General features: G+C 44.3%; 1 protein-coding gene across 1 annotated transcript in view; it reads right to left on the bottom strand.

Moving 5' to 3' along the window:
* Positions 1-8,250: 8,250 nt before the first annotated feature.
* Positions 8,251-20,571, bottom strand: part of NXPH2 (neurexophilin 2) — a 36,676-nt gene continuing 24,355 nt past the window's right edge. The window contains exon 2 of the mRNA XM_042040949.1: positions 8,251-11,042. Within this exon, the coding sequence (XP_041896883.1) occupies positions 10,299-11,042 (744 nt within the window). The 3' untranslated portion in view covers positions 8,251-10,298. The remainder of the gene's footprint in view (positions 11,043-20,571) is intronic.

Below are 20,571 nucleotides of genomic sequence, written 5' to 3'. Positions count from 1 at the left end.
AAGGTACACACTTAGCAGGGAGCTGCAGTTTTCCAATAAGGTATTGGAATATTCTGGGCAGTTAGAAAAAGAAGCAGAGGAAAAAGGTGCAGGTATTTTATGACTTTAAAGGAGAAAGGTTTAAAGGGCCAGGTTTTTTTTAATAATCAGCTGTTGAGGGTGCTCCATGTGGTATAAAACTAAAAGCATTTTGAAGTTGGGCCCATTTTGTGTAACAAATACTCACATATACACTCTTGATCATAGTCATGCTATGAGGAGTTGTTGTATTTACTTTGTCAGTGCTGTCAAAAGAATCCAAATCTTTCCTTGTTGCTTGCTTGCAGAGAGCAAACGAAACATTTGTTCCTGATTCCTCTGGATAAAAATATGTAGGGGAAGGTGCTGTTGCACTGAGATTGTCTTTAACAATAAACCTGGTTTGTGTTTGTGCATGAATTTCAAAGATGGAAAGAAGTTTTTCCCAGCCTGAATAGTCTTCATTCTTTAGAAGCAAGAATGCAACCTGGGGCTGGCTCAGCAATGATGCTGTACTGGGACAGCATCAGTAATAAAAATAAGCTTATTTAGCTGTATGTAGAGATTCTTACCACAGAACCATCAGTAGTGCTGTCATAGTTTTGTAATCTTTACTTCTTGTAGGGCTAAACGTGGTGAGAATTGGCTTCTATTCCTGCAGCTACACAGGGTTTACACAGCTGGGAGGGAAATGCTGCCTTGGAGGGAGGCAAAGGGCTGAGCTGAGGCACCACTGCTCACCTGCCCACAGCTGGTATTTGTGCTTGTCAAAAGCTCTTTATTCAGCAAGTTTGGCTTAAATAGTGAAGCTGGGAGTTAAGTGAAGGAGGGCACTTGTGTTTCCCACACCAGTGCCCTCCTGGTAGGGCAGCAGGAACGAGCAGTTGAGCAGCCAGAGGAAAAATGGGGAAATTGCAGTTTGCTTATGTTGTGATTTCTTTTTTTTAAGTCTTTGTCAAATATTCAGTACAGAAGATTCATTTAATAATCGATAAGCAGAGGGTGATGAGTACTTTTATTTCCAGTGAATTTGGGCTGGAGGGACTTGATGCCCCTTTCACATGGTAGGTGAAGCATTCCTTCCCATTCTTACCTTGGGGAATTAATTTTGTCCCCCCCTCCTGGGTATCAGCTGTTGGGAGTAGGTGAAGGGAAACAACAGTGAGAAAGAGCTGCTGGCTGTGCTGTGGGTGCTGGGCTCAGTAACCTGTTCCTGAGTGGGTGGGTGGCAGAGCTACTCTCACTGCTCCTGGGAAGAACTGCAGCAGTAATTTGGAAGGGAACAGGATCTTTCTTTGGCCCTTGCCCCCAGAGCTGTGTGCTGACATGATGGGTGTCCTTCTGCAGCGTGGAAAAGGGATTTGAACAAAGACACGTGGAAGAGCCTGGTGTGATGATGGTACAGTTTGTTTTCTGAAAATGTTGGTTTAGCAGAATATTGCCCTTATTGCAGAAATGCCTTAGCCAAATATTGTGCATATTGTGAGCTTTAATGTGCTTTTGTATCCTGCAGTAGATTGAAATGTCAGTCATAGTCTCCATATTTCACAGTCCCCTCAAATCCCCGGGGAAGGTGCACATGTCTTATGTTGCTTATGTCCCACCAATAAAACAACCCTCTAGGAGGAAATCTGTGCAGGCCATACAGCAAGATGTCAAATTAATTGCACTGAAATAATGAGTTAGCACCAAATGCTAATTAAATATTGATGGAAGTCATACTTTCAATTATCTTCATTATGGCACAATGTTTTATGTAGACATGAAGTGCTGGCAATGTGGGCATATATTATCATTAATCTTGTCATATAAAAATATTAGTAATTTCTCTTCTCAAAAATCCACTGTAAATGTGCTGGAGGTCCATGTTTGGTATCTTTCTGACAGAGTAGATCTTTAATAAAGTTTATTGTGTTCACCCCTTTTTCTTTTGAAGGAGCAGGGCTGGAAGGGCCACCCTGGAGCTCAGGGAGGGCAGGGCTGTAGGGCAGCATAGCTGAGAGAGGAGTCCAGAGTGTGACTGACAGCAGGAGATGGAGCTGAAGCAGAGGGGGACTGGTGAGTGAGATGTGATCCAGGATGTTCTTCTCTTGGGAGAATGGGATGGGCAAGAGCTGCTCCCCTCCTCACGTGCATTAGCACTGAGGAAAAGGCTTTTAAGCCTAAGAAATTAGAGGATTTTTTAAGAGAAGGACTTTGTTACTCAAACCCAAAACTCCAGGACTATCTACACTAGTCCCAGGAAGAATCCTACTCAAAACCAGTTTTATATGCAGTTGCCTTTGGGGAAGATGGACAATCTCACCAAAAATTCATGGATCAAACAGGTACTATAGTGTGCCTTGTTCCTCTGAAGTCCCTTTGAGTTCTTCTAAAAAAAGAAAAAATAATCACAAATGCCATCCTAGAAATTATTTTTCTTTTAAATGGAATTTCCTTTTCATCAATAAATATACAGCATAAACCGAGGTGAAAATTAATCCTTCCTGCAGACTTTGAGGAAGAGAAAAGCTTGTACAGGACTGCCTTGGTGGGCTTTCTTTTCCAAGCTGGACTGGAAAAGAGGTCTTCTGCCATCTCTGCGTGAAGCAATGGTAAATTTGTGCTAGTCTGCAGAAATGCTGTTTTTGTGCCTCTTGGCCATAACTGGCAACTTCTGCAGCAGGTGAGCACAAAGGACACTCACAGCAGTGACTGTGGGATGTGCCCTGCGTGTGCCTGCGTCTCCATGTGGTGGATGGGCAAAAAAAAGTCCCAGGCCCAGGAGTGTGAATGCTCTTTGTCACTTCTGAGAGCACTGAAAGGTTAAGAGTGGAGACAGGTGGGTGACCATAATTAGGGAGGAGGGTGCAAAACTTTGTTGCAGTGGGTGCAGACTTAGTGCCATTGTCTAAGTGTAAATTGTTCCTAAAAGATGACTCTGAGATTATTCACCCTGGAATCTTCCTGAAATCCAGGGAGAGGCATTTTCAAATTACCAGTGGTGAAGCGTGGCAGAGCAAAAGCAGCACTTGAGCTGAAGAACAGATAATGCCCAGCAGAGCAGAACTGCAGCAGCAGCTGCTGAGGAGGTAATTCTGTGCTATAATGATTCCAACTTCTCCCAAAAACTATTGCTTTGCAAGTATCCCTCATCTAAAGTACAGAGCTTCCCCAGACCATCAGAACAGAATCTCTCCACATCCTGAGCATGTGAAATTAATGACTGAATATTATGCTGAGAGCCATTTAATTAAAAACACTTTCATTAATAATGCAGTTGGAGAGTGTATGTGTGTTATGTAATTAAAGATAGTACATCAGTAAATGATACTATGCAAAACCAATTCAAAAAATTCAAATGAGTTGGTGTAGCATAAGGAACTTAATTCAAGTGGGAATAAAGTCAGTGTGAAATAAGCTCAGAGTTTTTTCCTGGAAGCTGCAATTAATCTGCTTCTGGAAACACAATTCAATACTCGTATCTTAAATAAGGGACTGTTCTTGTTTTAAAGATAACTGGGGTGGTGAATCAAAATAAGATTTCTCTCTCCCCTCTTTTTGCCAAGTATAAGTATCCCTTTAATGTCTGGACACTGATGAGCCTGGCTGGCCTCGAGCCTGAGCAGCCTTGCACACCATTCATCTGTGCTGCTGCTTTTGCTTGGAGCAGTCAGGTTGTGCTTGGCTGTGACAAAAGACTGTGGGCCTGGTATTTGTAGTATTTTTACTTTAAAACCAAGTGATGGAAGTGGAAGAGAGAGGTTATTCCCTCGGGGCAGATCAATCTCCCTGTGTGGCATTGCCTTCAAGAAGCTGGGGTGAGCAGGCGTCTTGTTTTCCCCGGGTACTTTGGCTAATCCAAATCTTCCATGATTGAAGTCAGAAATGCCTCAGTTAAATATATCTGACACGAGAAGTGGATTGGAATTAAGTAGCTCTAAGTACTATATAATAAATAGGCTTGCTTATCATCTTCAATATGGCAACTTGAAATGGTTTTTAATCCTTTAGTTTACCTGCTCAGAAATCCGTGTTAAATATTCTGTGCTCCCAGGTTAGCAGTGCTCAGCATCACCTGCTTCAGACGCACTCTTCCACCACCTCTTCTTCTAAGGAGTTAGAACTACTGGCTTAGAAGAGACTGACAGCTGCTCTCAGAGCAGTTCTCCTGCTAAGCCAGAACATGTTCTTATGCCCAAGTTAAATGAGCTTGATGTGTTTTGAAAACCTGAACTGATTTTTTTAAAGAGATACTTTTGTCATTCCCTAGAACATCTCAGGGTGAGTTGCATTTCACCAGGGGCTTTTGAAATGTGGGTGGAAGGGTGGGGTGTAAGTGCTGTGCACCCATCTACAACCTCATAATTGGGATGTTTCTATCATGGCTGTTTAGGTGTTTATCATTTCAGTCATAGAACGGTTTGGGTTGGAAGGGACCTTCAAAACCCTTTCATTCCACCCCCTGCCATGGGCAGGGACACCTGCCCTAGACCAGGTTGCTCCAAGCAGAATCTCTAGCACAAAAGATGCCAAATCTTGTTTCCCGGGAAGCAACACTGACTAGAAGTTCAAAGCAAACACCTTGATAGCTTTAGGTGGGGGTGTCTTTTTTGGCCATTTTAAACTTCAGGGCTAATTCAAATAACCTCCAAGTCTCATGTGTCACTGTTCTCTTTCCTGCCAGTTTGGAACCGATTATAATGGATCACCTTTCAGGAAGATCAGCAGCTTATTTGGAGCTGTTAAGATAAGGTAGCCAAGGCTTAACTGGCTCATAAGCATGAAAGAGCCACGAACTGTCTGGGAATGAGGCAAGAGAACAACAAAATGGGATTTGCATCCGAGGGGGCTGAAATGTAGGGCTGCCAAGGGCAGATGAGCAGGATGAGGACTGAGTGTGAGGTGCTGATCTGCCATCAGGCTGGCAAAAAAGCTTGCCTTTTTTTTCCAAGGATGGCTAACGTGAGAGGCAAGGAAAGCACTGGGGTGTCTGAGGAGGTGTTCCAGGGGCAGCTGTTGCACAGTGGCTCCTCCAACGTGGCCATGCTCGACTCCTGCTATCAGGCCGTGTCCTGGGGTGCCCCTGCCCTACTCCCATGGCCCAGCTCTGGATGGGAACTCCCAGTCTGGCCTCCTGACAAGCCAAAAGAGACCATGGTCTCCCCATGTGCCAGGTCTGTGCTTCCCACATTGCTCCTTTCCTGGTAGCTGGGAAAGGTGGTTGAGCTCTTGACTTGCAAGGGAGTGCTCATCACCTCTGAACACTCACTATAGCTCAGCTTCTCATGTCTGAGTGAGGAACCACAGGACATTCTGAGTTGGAAGGGAGCCAGAAGGATCATTGAGACCAACTCCTAAGTGGACGGCCCATAAGGGGTCTAACCCACAACCTTGGTGTTATCAGAGCACCGTGCTCTGACCAACTGAGCTGCTCTCAGTGTGCGTTTTCCAGAAAATGAAGAAAATACATTTAAAAAGTCCCTGAAGCAGTGGAGTTTTTTTCCTCCTCTGTTCTGGCTTGAGAGAGCTGTGCAAGAGACTCTGTTTGACGAGGGTGGCTGTTCCATTACTGTTGAATGGGAAGGTGCTGATATTTCTTTTGGCATCTGTTTTTGAGTCCCACCACTGTTTATGCAGGTAGGATTTTTTCTTCTCTGACTAAACTGTTTTCCCTTGACTGTGATTGCTTTTTAATTGGGCTGCAGCTGGTGCTGGATTTGTGCTGAGTTGGAGACTGAATTACATCTTTGGAAAAGCATTTTTTTTTTTGTTTTTTTTTTTTTTTCTTTCTTTTTAAAATTCAGTCAGGATGGCTGGGGATCTTGCTTGAGAGTACCAACAGCTCTGGCCTTGCTTCTGACTGACAACCCCCAGTACTTGGGGCTGGAGAGCTGTGCCATGGAGCTGGTGGCAGCAGACTCGGCTGTGTCCAGCGGACTCTGTTCAGTTCCCATCACTCCTGGCTGCAGATCTGAACAGGTTTTGCAGCCCCAAGCTCAACAACCCCCCAAGGGAGGTGTGGTTTGGCATGAGGTAGGATATTTCATGATAATGCAACTCTTCTGTAAACCCACTTTATTTGCCAGTTCTTTAACAAAGAAGGATGCTGCTCCTGATGGACGCATGCAGGAGGTGCTCAACAAGGGAGAGATGGGAATGGCAAAGTCTGGTTTTTCAAACTAGACACCCTACAGCTAAAAATCTGCTTCATTGATGTGTGTTTCATTGAGCTACTTAGTGTAGTGCAGCTTGTTATTGTCTTTTCGACTGTGCAAATTTGAATAGAGACAGTACTAATGACGAATCATTATTATACTATAAATAAAACATTATCCTGATTATGCTGGTCAACAGAGCATAAAACAAATAGCAAATTCTAATGTCCTTGAATTACAATTTAAAAAGAAAAGCAGCACAGGATGCTTTTTGCATGGAACACCCTTGCTTGGTTGCTGTGAGAGTTTTTCCAGTTGCCTCAGGATCATCCAGGGATTTGCTCATTCGCTATTACTTGGTAAATTCACCCTAAAAAGCACATGTGCAACCCCAGGGAGCTTTCTGGGACACCATGCTCAGCTCCCTGCTGTTCTCTGCCCTGCTGGTCCCTGTGGCACAGCTGCTCCTTGTGAGGGCCTGGCACTGCCACGTGGTGCCCAGGCACTGGGGAGCTGAAGACGACACCGAAGAACTCACAGTGGGATGTGACCACTGGTGAGGGCTACAGGGAGATTAGGAATCTGAAGGTCCAGAGGTCAAAATTCTTCAGGGGGAAAAGAAGAAAAACCCCAAATTGTTACTTCCTTCTTCAAGTGGGAATGATTAAAAAAACTGTGGGTGTGCACACTTCCTGCAGCTCTGCAGAGAGTGTGGGCTAAAGAAAAAAGCTGAGGCTTTTTATGTTTGTCATGAATGAGCTTTTTATTGGAATTTTTTAATGTATATCCATTGGATTGGCAGAACAATAGGAAATGTATGTAGCAGGAAGTTTATATATTTAATATGAACTCCCCAGGGAAGTGGTCATGGCCCCAAACCTGCCAGAGCTCAGGAAGTGCTTCAGGCACAGGGTGTGATTCTTGGGGCTGTCCTGTGCAGGGCCAGGAGCTGGACTCCATGATCCCTCTGGGGCCCTTCCACCTCAGGATATTCCATGATTCTATGACATTTGTATTGATATAAATGTGTGCAAAACTATCCTGTGGAGATTGGGATTAAATAAAGACTATATATTAAAAACTTCTGGGTTAATTTACTGCAGTCGTAAGTTGTCATTGCCCACTCAAGACACTTTTTAAAAATGGTATTTAATCATTCAAGTTTTTGTTTTAAAATCCTTTGAATAAGAGCCGTAATAGTGACAACTTGAAACTTTTCTGAAATAGTCACCTGTTACACAGGAAAATGTTTTTAAAAATACGGCCTGTTCCGTGTGAAATGAAATCACATTTAGTTTTGTTTACATGGGCAGCGTGACATTTAACCTAATCAAGCCTGTCATCCTTGCATTGTATTTTGCTTACTCTGCTGGGTGTAAATAATTTCTTCTTAATCAGACTTTGAGTGCAATAAGAATGTAAGTGCTTTTTTTTGCTTTGATGTTTTCAAAATTGATCTGAAAGAAAAAACAGCCACCTGCTTTTAAGCGCATTCGTAAAGTATTGTGGTTGGCAGAAGAGTGGTGAGGACCTCTTGGGTGTGATGGAGTTTGGTATCAGCTCCCTCCCTCTCCTGGTGCTCCAGCTGCCAGGCTGCCTCCTTGTGCCAGGCTGGCTGGGAGGAGAGTGGGGCAGGTTTCTCCCATGGTTTGTCTTCCTGAGGCCTGGAAACCTCAGCCTGGGAGGTGCCACAGCCAGGGAGGAGGAGAATCCAGCTCCCCTTTTGATGAGGAACTGAGCAAGGGCTGAATCAGCAGCGAGCTGCCCTCTCTGCCAGCATGTTCCTGCTTGGGAATGTTGTCGAATTTTAACTTTCTCCTCCACTTTTAATGTACCTTGTGCAATTATTAAGCAGTTAATGACAGTCTTCGTCAAAACATGTGCTTCTTTTCTCAAATATCATAGAATGCTGCTGACCCTACTCTGCCTAGGCTTGTACACTGCTCACTACAGCACACATTTAAATATCTCCTAGAAAAACAAACTCCAGCTGGGCAAAAATGTTCAGTGACATGTTGCTGTGCCTTAGTTTTACTTTGTGTCTTCATACATGCAACATTTAAAACCAAAAATCAAATAGGCCACAAGCAAGTGCCAGATTTAATAAACTTTCTTTATTTACATACAAATACATGTACACATATGTTCTGTATATGTGCACATATTTAAGTGTATATACATACATAGTTTCCACATACTCTACAATAAATAGCATGTAGGGTTTTCTTTTAATTGCCTACAGTGCTGAGTAAAAATACATGGCAATAAAATCATGGCTTACAGCTAAGTTACAAAAGCACCAACCACTGAACTCGTAGCAATAAATCCAAGCTTATGTACAGCTGGGGTGAGGACACGCTATACAGAATACAAAGTAGACCAACTTGTAGGAATTGACAGGAATAGGCAAACTAAAAACATCATTATAGACCAGGAGAGACTGTATGAAATAAGATGAAGGAAAACATTTAGATTATTGATCAAACTAAACCACACATTTAAATTTGTCACCTAAAGAGAAAAACAAATCACCCAGTTACTCGTATATTTTTAACAGAGTAATTTTTTTGTGTGAGTCTTTACCAAGGAAATCAGAATTAATCTCATGAGTGAGTCCTTCCGAGCTGCCCTAGTCACTTGCCTGTGTGCACATCACCAGAGTATTTCAGTAGTGCTTTATTTGAGCTGTGTGTAACTTCTTGAACCCTGTATGTGAGGCTGACTGGAGGACCTGTGATATCGAACTGTCACAAAGGACCAGGGGAGCAAACTGGCAGCAGCAGCAGCAGATCAATACCCAGCGAAAGCACAGGGGATGATGCTGGAAGCTGCGTGGCCAGAGCCAACCACTCCTGACTGTGGTGGGACAACACCTGGTGATGCACAACCACAGCTGGAGCCTCCCTTGCTCTAACTACAGTGTAGGGAGCTGGTTCTGCACGAGGGGAAAGCCTGGCTGAGTGTTTATATTAACAGTTTCAAACCTGCTTTATGAGGTGAAGGTGCATAGATTTTTGTTGTTCTCTCTCTTTGTCATGGCTGATACTTTGACTTAAGGTGTGCAGTGCAGTGCTAAGGGAACAACTGGTGCCAAGAGGGAGAAAGCTGCTTGTTCAGGTATCATCCTTGTGCTGTGATGTGTTTTCCTTGCTGCGCTTTAATGCTCAGAGGCTGGATAGCAAAATAGTGGTTTCCTTTGGCTGAAAGCCAGCTCCTGTTAACAGTTCAGACTTCAGAGAATCACAGAATGATTTGGGTTGGAATCTTAAAGATCATCCAGCTCCAACCCCTGCCATGGGCAGGGACACCTTCCACTAGACCAGGTTGACCTAACCAGAGATTATCTTTTTCCAGCGTATTTATATATTCTCCGTTGCTGTAAAACTAATACTGGGGAGTGTGTGTGAATGTGTGAGAGGAACCAAACCCACTGGTGGGCATGGGAGGAAGGATTGTACACCACACGTGCACACCTGTGGGGTCTAATAAACTAAAGCTCATTGAGGTCTAATTACATCATTGCATATCCATGGGTAAGAAGTCTGAAGGAAGAACTGCTCACTCTTCACTTCAATGAACACCTACAGCTGCTACAACTCATAAAAATGCAGATTTCTTTCCTTTTTTTTCATAGAATTAGCACTTCCTCTCAGTATTTGGACTTGACTACTTGAGCCCTCTGTGTAACATTCTTTATGAAATCAGTGGGAGAGCTGTTTATTTGGAGTTTGAGTATGAGCAGCTTTGAGGCTGCTTCATCATTTGTTTTTTCTATTGTCACCTAAAGTTCCCAATGAGAAACAGGACCTGCTACGTGCTGTCCAGTGCAAGTAGAAGACAACCTCTCTGCCACGGAGTCATTTAAAAAAGTGATTTTCAAGATCAATGTTCATTAAAAACATAATTTTGTTTGATTTTTGTCACGTGCCTGCCTGGCAGTTCCCTTACGAATGACGAGAGAGCTAAAATGCAACGGTCTCGAACGAAAACGATTGTTACATAAACAGCCGGATTAGTTACGATACAGCACAAACACAGCTACAGTTTTTAGAGACTTTTTAACCTGATAGGAAAACATATTCTTCTCCAAAAGGTTAATGGGAACGCTCGTTTTTATCAGTGCTCCCCCAGCCCCAGGCTGGATCAGCCGGAGGACAGGTACGGCGTCTCGCTGTGGTAGTTGTAGTCGGGACAGACCTTCTGCACCAGTTTGTAATCAACGCTGTAGAAAGCGATGTAAATGCAGATGACTTTGAAGGGTTTGGAACACAACCAGGAGACATGGCTTTGGGTCTGCTCTTGGTAGCAGATCTTGGAAGGGTCAAAGTTGCACAAGGCAGTTTTTTTAGCGCGGTCTGTTTTCTCGTACTCGATGCGGCAGTTGAAGGACTTGGACTCCTTGGTCTCCAGCGTGGACTGAGGAGATGGTTCAAACTCGACCACTTTGGAAGGTGGCACCAGGCTGACAGAAACATTCCCCAGACCCGTGGAGTTATGTCGGAAATAAACGCTGAAGGTCCCATTGCCGTGATCGACGATTTTCCCCGTGATCAGGAGGTTCAGCTTTACAGTTTTGATGTTGGAGTGGAAGTCCCCCCATCCAAACATTTTCTTGAATTTCCCAGTTTTTACTATAGGTCTGCGTTTAGTTCGTGCCAGAGATTCCTGAACCTCCGTGATGTTGGACAACCAATCCCAGAAGTTTTCTATGCTGTCCGAGTAGGACACCTGGCCATGTTTCAGCACTGGAGATGGCTTAACAAAGAGGCGTAGAGGGTTGATGATCCTGGAATGGACCACGTTGTCAACCAGTGTCTCTGCAGCATCCTTGTCTTCCCAGTCCAGCACATCCGCGGCTTGTACAACCCGAGTGGCGTCACAGAACACCTGCTCCAAAACAGAAAGGGAGAGCTGTGTAAAGGGTGGAAATAAAATGGCCAAAACACAGAAGGAGCCATTAATATTTATTTTTATACCAGCAGGGTCTGAATCAGTCGCCTGGACCACTGTAATGAGTAATTTCTACTGCCCTATGGAAGCTCAAGGATTTTACACAAAATAGCTTATGGAAGATGCAAAAAATCTCAGTAAGAGCCATCCACGGGGACAAATGGATAAACTTCTGGACAGGCTGATGGCTGTGATGTGCAACAGCAGGCAGGTGCCCCATGTTCACAGATTTGTTAGATGAAAACATGACTGAGGAATGTGGAAACCCCAAAGACCAAAGTGGCCCCTGTGCTAAAAGATGGAGTGAAATAGAACAGGATGATTTTCCAGTCCCTTTCTTTTTCTCCCCACTTAACCTTCCAGCTGATTTAGGCTTAAAATCCTGTTCTGTTGGTGTAATTGTGTCCTAAACTGTTCATAGTACATTTGTCTTTCCTGGTGTTGCTTTTTCCATTTGATCCAAACTTAAGTCTGCACGTTTGTGCCCGTAGTTTGACTCAATGAACATGGCCCTATTTTTGGTGTGCTGGTTTCAGCTGCTCAGCTGCCTGTGCTAAGCAAGGCCCAGCCTTCCAGAAGTGCTGAGCACTCCCAGCCACAGAGCACAGCTCAGTTTTAAGATCCATGACAAGGCCAAGCTGAGTCTGCAATCAGAAAGCAAAACCTCCTTTTGGTAGCGACAGAATGGCCTTAAGATTTCAGAGTCAAATACACAGGTCTGTCGCGGGTTCGGTTTGTAACCGGGCGGAAACACCAATTTAGTGTAGTGGTTTGGTCCAAAATACTCATTACTGTTTATCTGCTGTGAGATAAGAATTAGGAGAAATGCAAAACAGGCACTAAACTTGAAAGAATATAAAGAAGTTTATTAACAGACCTAAAAGAAGGAAAAAAATCATACCACCTTCAGAACTCTCCTCCTCCCCCCACCTTCCTCCCTTCTCCCACTGACAATGTTCAAAGACAACCCTTAAGATGTTCAGTCTGTTTACCACTTCCATAATAACCTTGTTCAGTCCATTTAGAAAGAGAAGTCTCTTCTTGCTCATGCTATGAAAACATTATCACAACGAGACAGCCGCCCACTTCCAAATATCGTTCAGTCCATTTAGGAAGAGGAGTCTCTCTGCCTGCGTGTGAGTCCTTTCCCCCGACTTGCAGCTTTTCCCGCAACTGCTTTCGAGGGTCCACTCTTGAAGTTTTTTGGGGTACAATTTTAAGGTTGAGCCGTTCAGAAACAAAAACAGAGGCCCTTCTCCTTCCCTGGGAGCAAAGGGTCTTCATCATCTTCATCTTTAGGACTATCTCTGGGAGCATCTCTACGGACTGAGGTTTTCTCCTTTCCCGTTCGGAGCAAAAGTCCTCATCTGGTTCATCTCTCCCTGTCCAAACTTCTCATGAAATTACAGCTGCGTCAGCATCTGCCTATCTCAGCGCAGGTGCTTTTGCTCACGAGTTGAACACTCCACCCCCCATATCTTCATGAAATTACAACAGGATACTCTGATATATCATAGCTTCACAACAGACTTTCAGCTTTAAGCATCTCCTCTCTCTCTTCCCTCAGGTTTTCAGCTCTTCACAGCAATAAAAGGGTTAATCTCACCTCGGCCTTGCAGCTTTGCAGCTGGAATGTTGAATTTTTCTTATCGCAGTGGAGAGGGGGGAGAGCCGAGCCGCTCCGGCTGCCCACGGCAAGGCAGTGGGGGGGGTTCCACGGCTGGAACAGGTCCATGGCTCCAGGATGGCCGTGGCCCGGCCCGGCCTGGCCCAGGCAGGGCCTGGCCGGGCCCGCTGGCCCCACACGGGGCCTGCAGCCACTTGTCCCAGCGCCGGAAACGAGAGAGAGCTTGGAGGGGGAGTTTGCCTATTCTTAAATGTGGATCACAGAGGTGATCACAACTTTAAGTGGCTTAGAGAATTGTCCATATTCAAACTGGCCAGCTGATAGGTTCTATCAGTTCCCAGAGGAAACTGTAAGCACCCCTTAGCAAGGACGTCCCTTCCGGGACTATGCTTGCTAACCTATGACAAGGTCTCAGAAAAATTCCCAACTCAGTGCAGACACACATTTCCCTGGTGTGTTCTTTCTGCCAGAGAAGTCCTGCTGGAAATGCAGAACCCGAGGGCATGATCCAGAGATCAGAAGCAAGATCTGTGTTTCAACAGGCTAGAAATGATCATCTGACTTTTCAGGTCCTTTAAATCTTGAGTAGAAGCTTTGGAGAATGCATTTTCAGGGTTTGTTCTGCTCAGGACTGCCTTACACCATCACCCTAATGTACAAAAGAAAAACTTTTTCAGCTGCAACTATTCCTACAAAGTGTGTGAGGAGAACGAAGAGATGCTTCAAACAGGAAGAAGAAAGAACGCTGTTGTCCTGCCTGTGTCCCTGGTGACAAACGGCTGCTGGCCCTTCCTCCTGGCAAAATGCTGCTCTCGCTCCATCACCGATCCTACAGTGCCAGGATCCAGGTGGTGGATCCCAGTATAACTAATGCAAGGATGGGGTTTCCACTCTCCAGCAGCAACATTGCGGGGTGGAAGTTTGCCTAAAGCAGCCAAAACATGGAGTGCAGACATGGAATGCGTGGGGTGGGATTTTGTGCTTCCTGTCTCATGAGGGAAAACTGCAATGCTGGGCTTGCTTTTCCCTCTGCTCCTGATCCCAAAGGGTCTCCTATGCCTCTGGTTCCTCACAGGGTTCTGTTTTTACAATATTCAGTTGTTATTTCTATAAATCGCAATTTTTCATTTCATCATCTGGCGAAGATTAGAAACTCCAAAGCCCTTAATCTTCACTGGGGCCTGTTCTGCAGCAATAGGCTCCAAACTAGAGCCCCAATCCACAGCCACATGCCCTTCCTGATCACCCCCAATGCAGTAATTAAGATGAAATGTGGAACAGCAGCAACATTCACAGCTTGAATGTTGAAAGGTGACCATCACAATTGCTAATCACAAAATCACAGAATGGTTTGGGTTGTAAGGGATCTTCAAGATCATCCAGTTCCAAATCCCCTGCCATGGGCAGGGACACCTTCCAGCCTGGACTTGAACACTCCCAGGAACCTGTTCCAGTGCCTCATTGCCCTCACAGTAAAGAATTTCTTCCCAATAACTAATCTAAACCTGTCCTCCTTCAGCTTAAGGCCATTCCACTTGTCCCATCACTTATTTTTCACTATAAATAAATCCATGGCGGTGTGGAAAAGCAGTGGCCAGGTGTGTCTCTGCAGAAATACCTTATTTCATTCTTCAGATTAAAAGCAGGGGAAGAAAAGACAACAGTGATCACTCTCAGCCAGAGACCTTGTATGTCAACTTCCTGCCTCTATCTTATATTTTTTTTTATGGTTGAGCTACGAACCCGGGGAAATAGGAGATTCTAATGGAAACAGTGACAGATGCTGATCTGTACCAGCCCAAATTGCGCTGTCATAATGATGCTGGGGGAAACATCACTTCTGCTGTGATGGAAAGCTCCTGGTGAAGCTCTGTCATGTTTATGTGTGGTTCTTCAGCCACTCTTAAGCCTGTCACCAGCCCAGGATCAGCTGTGTGATGCTGAGAATGCTGGACATCCCCACTGCCAGGGAAATCACTCCCTTGGTGCAGAGAAGTGACTCTGCTCACATGAAGCAAGAGGAGCTGCATACGGTCACCCACCCCAAATCTGACCTGAGGCCTTAAGAAGCACCAAAAAGAGGCTTTTCTGCTGCCTTTCTAGATTACAGCTGGGCCCAGGGGCCTGGCAGTGCTGGAATACCAGAAACTTTCCTCATTTGCATGACTAAATGAAGTGCTGTTTAAAATGCTAATAACCACTCAAACCATGGGCACCTACAGCTGGTATTGCTGTTAGTAACTGACTCAGAGGGAAAAGTGGTTGGAAATTTTAAGGTGAAATACATAGAAAGGAAGCTGCTTGGTTCACAGGAGATTCTGGCTTTGCTGGTGCCTGCACCCAGCTCTGACTGTCCTCTGGCAAGGGCACAGGAACACCCTCAATTGTCCTCCTGGGCTACTTGTCTTCTGCAATGTTTATTGAAATCTGTGCAATGGCACTTTGGCTTTTCTCCCCTCGCCTTTTACAAAGAGATCCAGGGGACATTGAGTCATGTGCTCAGTGTATGTCTCTTCTGGGGGCTCTCACACCAGATGAGATGGCAGAGCGCTGCTTTCCCAGCGGCGCCTTGCTGAAGGCTCTGATAGGAAAAGAAAAAATATGTGGGTATAAGGTTGGGGATAGCTGAAGGGTGGGAAACATTACACATGCTAAAGCCAGGAGGGCTTGCCACATCAGTAACGTATCAGGGCATGAGTATTTCAAGGCTATGATGGTGAAATCGCAGAGTTGCACCTTGCTAGACTACTGCTACTTTTATTTATGTATGTGTTACACCAAATGAGGTTTACTCATGGGATAATGAAATACAACGCTGAGGCTACAGTGACCTGGGCTATTTAATGTGGCAACAAAACAGCTTTCATAACACAGGAACGTGAAATCATTGATAAATTGAATTATAAGGATGCAATACTCCTGTTTAACGTCCAGACAGCAATCCCTAGGCACTGCAGACAGCTGTACCTTACACTTTGCTTGAGTATTTTTTTCCACCTCTTTTTTTGAAGTATTTTGCAAGGCTGTGGGATTCTCCAGTCTTGCACAGCCTTAATTCTTGACTCTGCTCCATCCTAGTGCTGCCTTGTTTCACTGATTTCAATACAGGGGCGAGATTCAGGAGCTGACAGAGCTATCAGCTCAGACTGCTGCGGGGAAGGGACCTCGTGGCTCAGGGTGGTAAATTGGTTGTGTTTTGCAAATATTCACTAAAAAGGTGTTTAACAAAGAACTGCCTGCTTCTGCTCAGTGCCTGCTGCAGCAGCAGGAGCGAGGGGGCATTGTTCAGAGATGTGAGTAATATTGGTGCTTTTGTAATGTAAAACCTTTGTGGCATGCAGATTTTTTTCCTCTTTTGAACAAAGCTTTCTGCAATATAAGAGAACCCAACTCCAACACTTGGTTTTCCCAATGCCCTTCCCTTGCTGGCTGCATTTTGCCATTAGTGAGGAAGGGCCGATGGCTTTGTTCAGCTGTTTATTCACATTGCTTAGCAATTTCCGGGCAATAAAAAATCTGTATTAAAAGAATGCAGCACATGCTGGAAAAAACTACTTCTTCAGCATCTTTCCATTTCACTATAATGCATCTTTATAGTGAAAAATATTGCTGGTAGGGTATTTGAAAAATACCAGCTTAGGGAACCTAGTGTATCCATTTAAACAGAGTATCCATTTAAACAGATGGCTATTGCTGGAGTTCTCCTTCGCTGCACCGGTGTTTTCCCATTCCCTCCAAACCATCAATTTCCAGACAGAAATCACCTAACCTTTTTCCCTGTTACAGAGGCTGTAAAATGGCACCCAGTTTTACCCTAAAATTAGCCTGTAGATATTTTCCAGGCAGAAACACAATCTTGGCCCCATCCACAGCATCTTGCTGTTTTGTTTCGCTGCGTAAACGGCGAGAACAGCTCCAATCAGTGCGGTGTGGTTTATATTTATGGAGTTCTAAACTTCAAACCCTCGGTTCTTCCTGTGCCCTCCTCTGACAGATGGTGATTGCTCTTCAAAATCTCCCCCTTCCATGCACGATCCTGACCATGGCAGAGCAGCACAGGGTTAAATAACATTCCCTGTGAGCTGCTTCTGAGAAATGAGCTTACACTGATGAGACACTGGTATCAGTAAATGCTCTATTTTCTTCATTTGCCCAAATTTGGGTTCATTTGGAACTCACTCCCGTGCCTTTCTCTGTTGGGGCAAGGCACTAAATAAAAGCAGGTGTCCCCATGCAAGAGTTAATAGTTCTGGTGCTTTGGGAATTTTATCCAGGTTATTCATCAATCACCAGCAATCATTCCTTTAGCTTCACCCCTGCCAGGAATCATTTAAAAACTCTCAGCAATTAGCTGGGATGAATTGGTCTGTTGGAATAAACAACTCTGAAGCACCATTCTGCTGCTCACTGGGAGCTTTTTATCCCACTGCTGGAGAGGAGGGGTACCATCACTCCTCTAGCCTCCAGTTTTACCAGTGAAAAACTCATACTGGGGGAGGATTCCAGTGGTCTCCTCATTCCCTGCTGCTTCCATGCCCAAGTGTCCCATGTGTTTACACTCGTACCCCCTCTGCAGCAGCACAGGACACTTTTCTGGGTTTCCTGTGCTGATGTGGGAACCTCACAGGCTGTGAGATAACGTCGCCCCATTGAGTGGCTGCACAAAAGCCCCAGTTTGAGGGGGGGTGTGTGGTGGGGAAGAGAAATAACTCTGCTTTTTCTGTTTGAAAATTCAGTGATTTCAACACATTTATCACATTTTAAATAATTTATGTCTTGACAAGGCTTATCAATTTTGCAAAGCACACACATTAACCAGATACAATGATCTCATATTAGCTTTTTCAGCATCTTACACTGGAGCCCAGAAATATTAATAAAAACTCAGCCCATCATCAATTAAATGGAAAAAAAACCATAAAATTGTATTCCATTATAGTCTTTTAGTCTTTTTTTCCCCCAAGAAAATGATGGTAAGTTCTAATAATTCATCACAACAAGCTGAACTTGAACTTTACTGATTATTAAATTTTTTTTTCAAAGATAGAGGCTGTGGAGGGTTTTATGGCTGCAGATGTGATTGCTGTCAGGAATGCTGCGAGGAATTTGGGAGTTAAGCAACATCTGTCAGCAGGACTGTAAAAGAGTGCCATATTTGTTCCATCCAGGCACAGCCTTATTTTCCAGGATGTTGTGGAGTTGCTTTGCAATGAAGCAAAAAGGCCAAGTTGGATGTGGCTTGGAGCAATCTGGTCTGGTGGAAGGCATCCCTGCCCATCCATGGCAGGGGGTTGGAATGAGATGAGCTTTAAGGTCCCTTCCCACCCAAACCCTTCTGTGATTCTATAATCCACAGAGCACTGAGCTGCTGGTGGGTGGTGGGATGTGAATATCCAGAAGAGAGGCTGAACCTTGTAATGAGGGTGCCCCCACTCCTCAGGCACCCAAAATGCCTTTCTAGGTTCTACAGCCTGCCCCTTGCTAAACTGTAAATAAATAAACACCAGCAGGTTCTTGTGCCTGGTTTTCTCTCTCCTGGGGCAATGATTGACTCTTTAAAACACTCTGGTGCAAAGATGAAATTAAGTCAGAAATTCAGAGTTCACTTGCTTGATTTCTGTCTCATTTTGAAACAGATGAGAAAGAGGGACTGTGGAGTTCAGCATGCCAAATCCAGCAAAGATATCCATTATGGGGGGAAAATGCAGAGCAGGGAGTCGGGGATACTGATCTCTAGCTGGACAGTAGCAGAGTACTCAGACTGCTCAAAGTCCCCCAGACAAGTTAGGGGGAAAAGTTTTAAAGGCTATTGCAACTTTCTTTCACTCGTAAAAGGTGGTCAGAAATCCCCTGTTCAATAACTAATAGACTTGGATGATTTTAACAATTTTACCCTGCCTTGTGTAGTTAAAAATACAATGATAAGACGTTTCAGCAGGAAAGAAAGCCTTCATGACTGAACCTTGCAGCCCCATTACATTTTCTGCCTGTAAATAGAATCATTGAATCATTAAGGTTGGAAAAGACCTCTGAGATCATTGAATACAACCTATGACCGAACATCACCTTGTCAAGCAGACCATGGCACTGAGTGCCACGTCCAGGCTTTCCTTAAACACCTCCAAGGATGGTGACTGCACCACCTCTCTGGGCAGCCCACTCCAGTGTCTAATCACCATTTCTGTGAAGAAATTCCTCCAAATGTCCAACCTTAACCTCCCCTGGCACAGCTTAAGACTGTGTCCTCTTGTCCTGTCCCGTGTTCCCAGGGAGCAGAGCCTGACCCCCAGAGCCTCCTTTTCTGTAGCTCTGTTCCCTTCCCTGGACACACTCCAGCCCCTCACTGTCCTTCCTGAATTGAGGGGCCCAGAAATGGACACAGCACTCAAGGTCTGGCCTCACCAGTGCCCAGTCCAGAGGCAGAAGCACTGCCCTGGTCCTGCTGGCCACACCATTCCTGTCACATGCCAGGTGCTATTGGCCACCTGGACACACCTGGACTCATGTTCAGCCAGACAGGACCACTGAAAGGGGCTTTGCTATTCCTCCTCAAACCATCTGAGGGAGAAAGGTCTCCGTCTACACCTGCATCTACCTAAAGGCCAGGGAAGGTACAGATAGAAATATTTAGTTGAATGAGAATATGAGGGGATAACATCCAAATAACCCACAGACAAAAATACAAAACTAAAAGGGGTATGTTGGGAGAAATTTTCAATACCTGATACAATTTCATTGCATGTTTTTTAAACAAAATTGATACTTCAAACTCAGTGTATCATATTTTACAGGGAAAAAAATCCCCACTTTAAAATTCTCCAATTTGTGCAAGCAAACAAAATAGTGTTTTACTATAACAGCACTTTGGTAAAGAAACAAAACTGGGAGGAAGAAGCAGCAGAAGAAAAGAGTGAAAATTAAAAATAAAGCCTGCAAAGACTTCCTATTTCAAAAATATGCCTTTTTCACAACCCTGACAAGTAGTTTTAGGTTATCTGAAGTGTTCCCTCCAGCCGCAATTGGATAAATTGCTTAGAGCATAGATAGCTTTTAAATTACATCCATGCATTGAATTGATCTACCTTTTTGCTGAGAGAACAGAAAATTTGTTCTGAGAAATGTTTCTTGCCAAAAAATGTGCAGCAATTCCCATCTTGAAGACTTCAACTCTGTGTTTTTTCCCCCCATTAAATCTAAATTAGAGATCTTTGAGATAAAAATTAGGTCTCTTATTTGTACGTTTGTAGGGGAACAACGCTTAAAGTTTTTTCTTAAATATCACTAAATAGTTTTAGTTCTTCACTATATATGAACCATCCATTCTTGAAGGGTGGGGAAGTAACAGAAATGTAAACCTTTCTGTGAAGGGTCTGAAAAATCTTGTATAAAAATATCTCATTGAGATACAGTAGATAAAGCTTAGATTATTATTATATTAGCACCATATAACCCCGCTGATTCTCAAGTGGTTTTTTTCAGTCACTCTGGGCATTTTCTTGAAATTCAGGCTGAATTCTCATAATCTATTTCACACTGAACTTCACTGGTGCTATGGCCACATGTATTTTCTTATGGGGCTGAGACTTGTTCTTTTAAGGGGGAGACCTGGCATTTAGTTATTTTTAGCAGACATTTAAAAGATGATCCTATTCACCTGGAAACCCTGTGAGATGGGCCAGGTGTTTTCAATCTACACTGAAGTTGTGCTGCTTGCAGGTGCAGCTCATGGAGTCATTTAGGTTGGAAAAGACTGTAAAGATCATTGAGTCCAACCATTGATCCAGCACTGCCAAGTCCCACTAAACCCTGTCCCTAAAAACCAGGTGAGCTTGCAGGACC

This window comes from Corvus kubaryi, unplaced genomic scaffold (genome assembly GCF_017639235.1).
Source record: "Corvus kubaryi isolate FWS band 111438036 unplaced genomic scaffold, C.kubaryi_AGA036_p1.0 37396, whole genome shotgun sequence".
Classification (NCBI taxonomy): domain Eukaryota; kingdom Metazoa; phylum Chordata; class Aves; order Passeriformes; family Corvidae; genus Corvus; species Corvus kubaryi.
The sequence above is the reverse complement of the archived record's forward strand: the minus strand, read 5'-3'. Positions and strand labels throughout refer to the sequence as shown.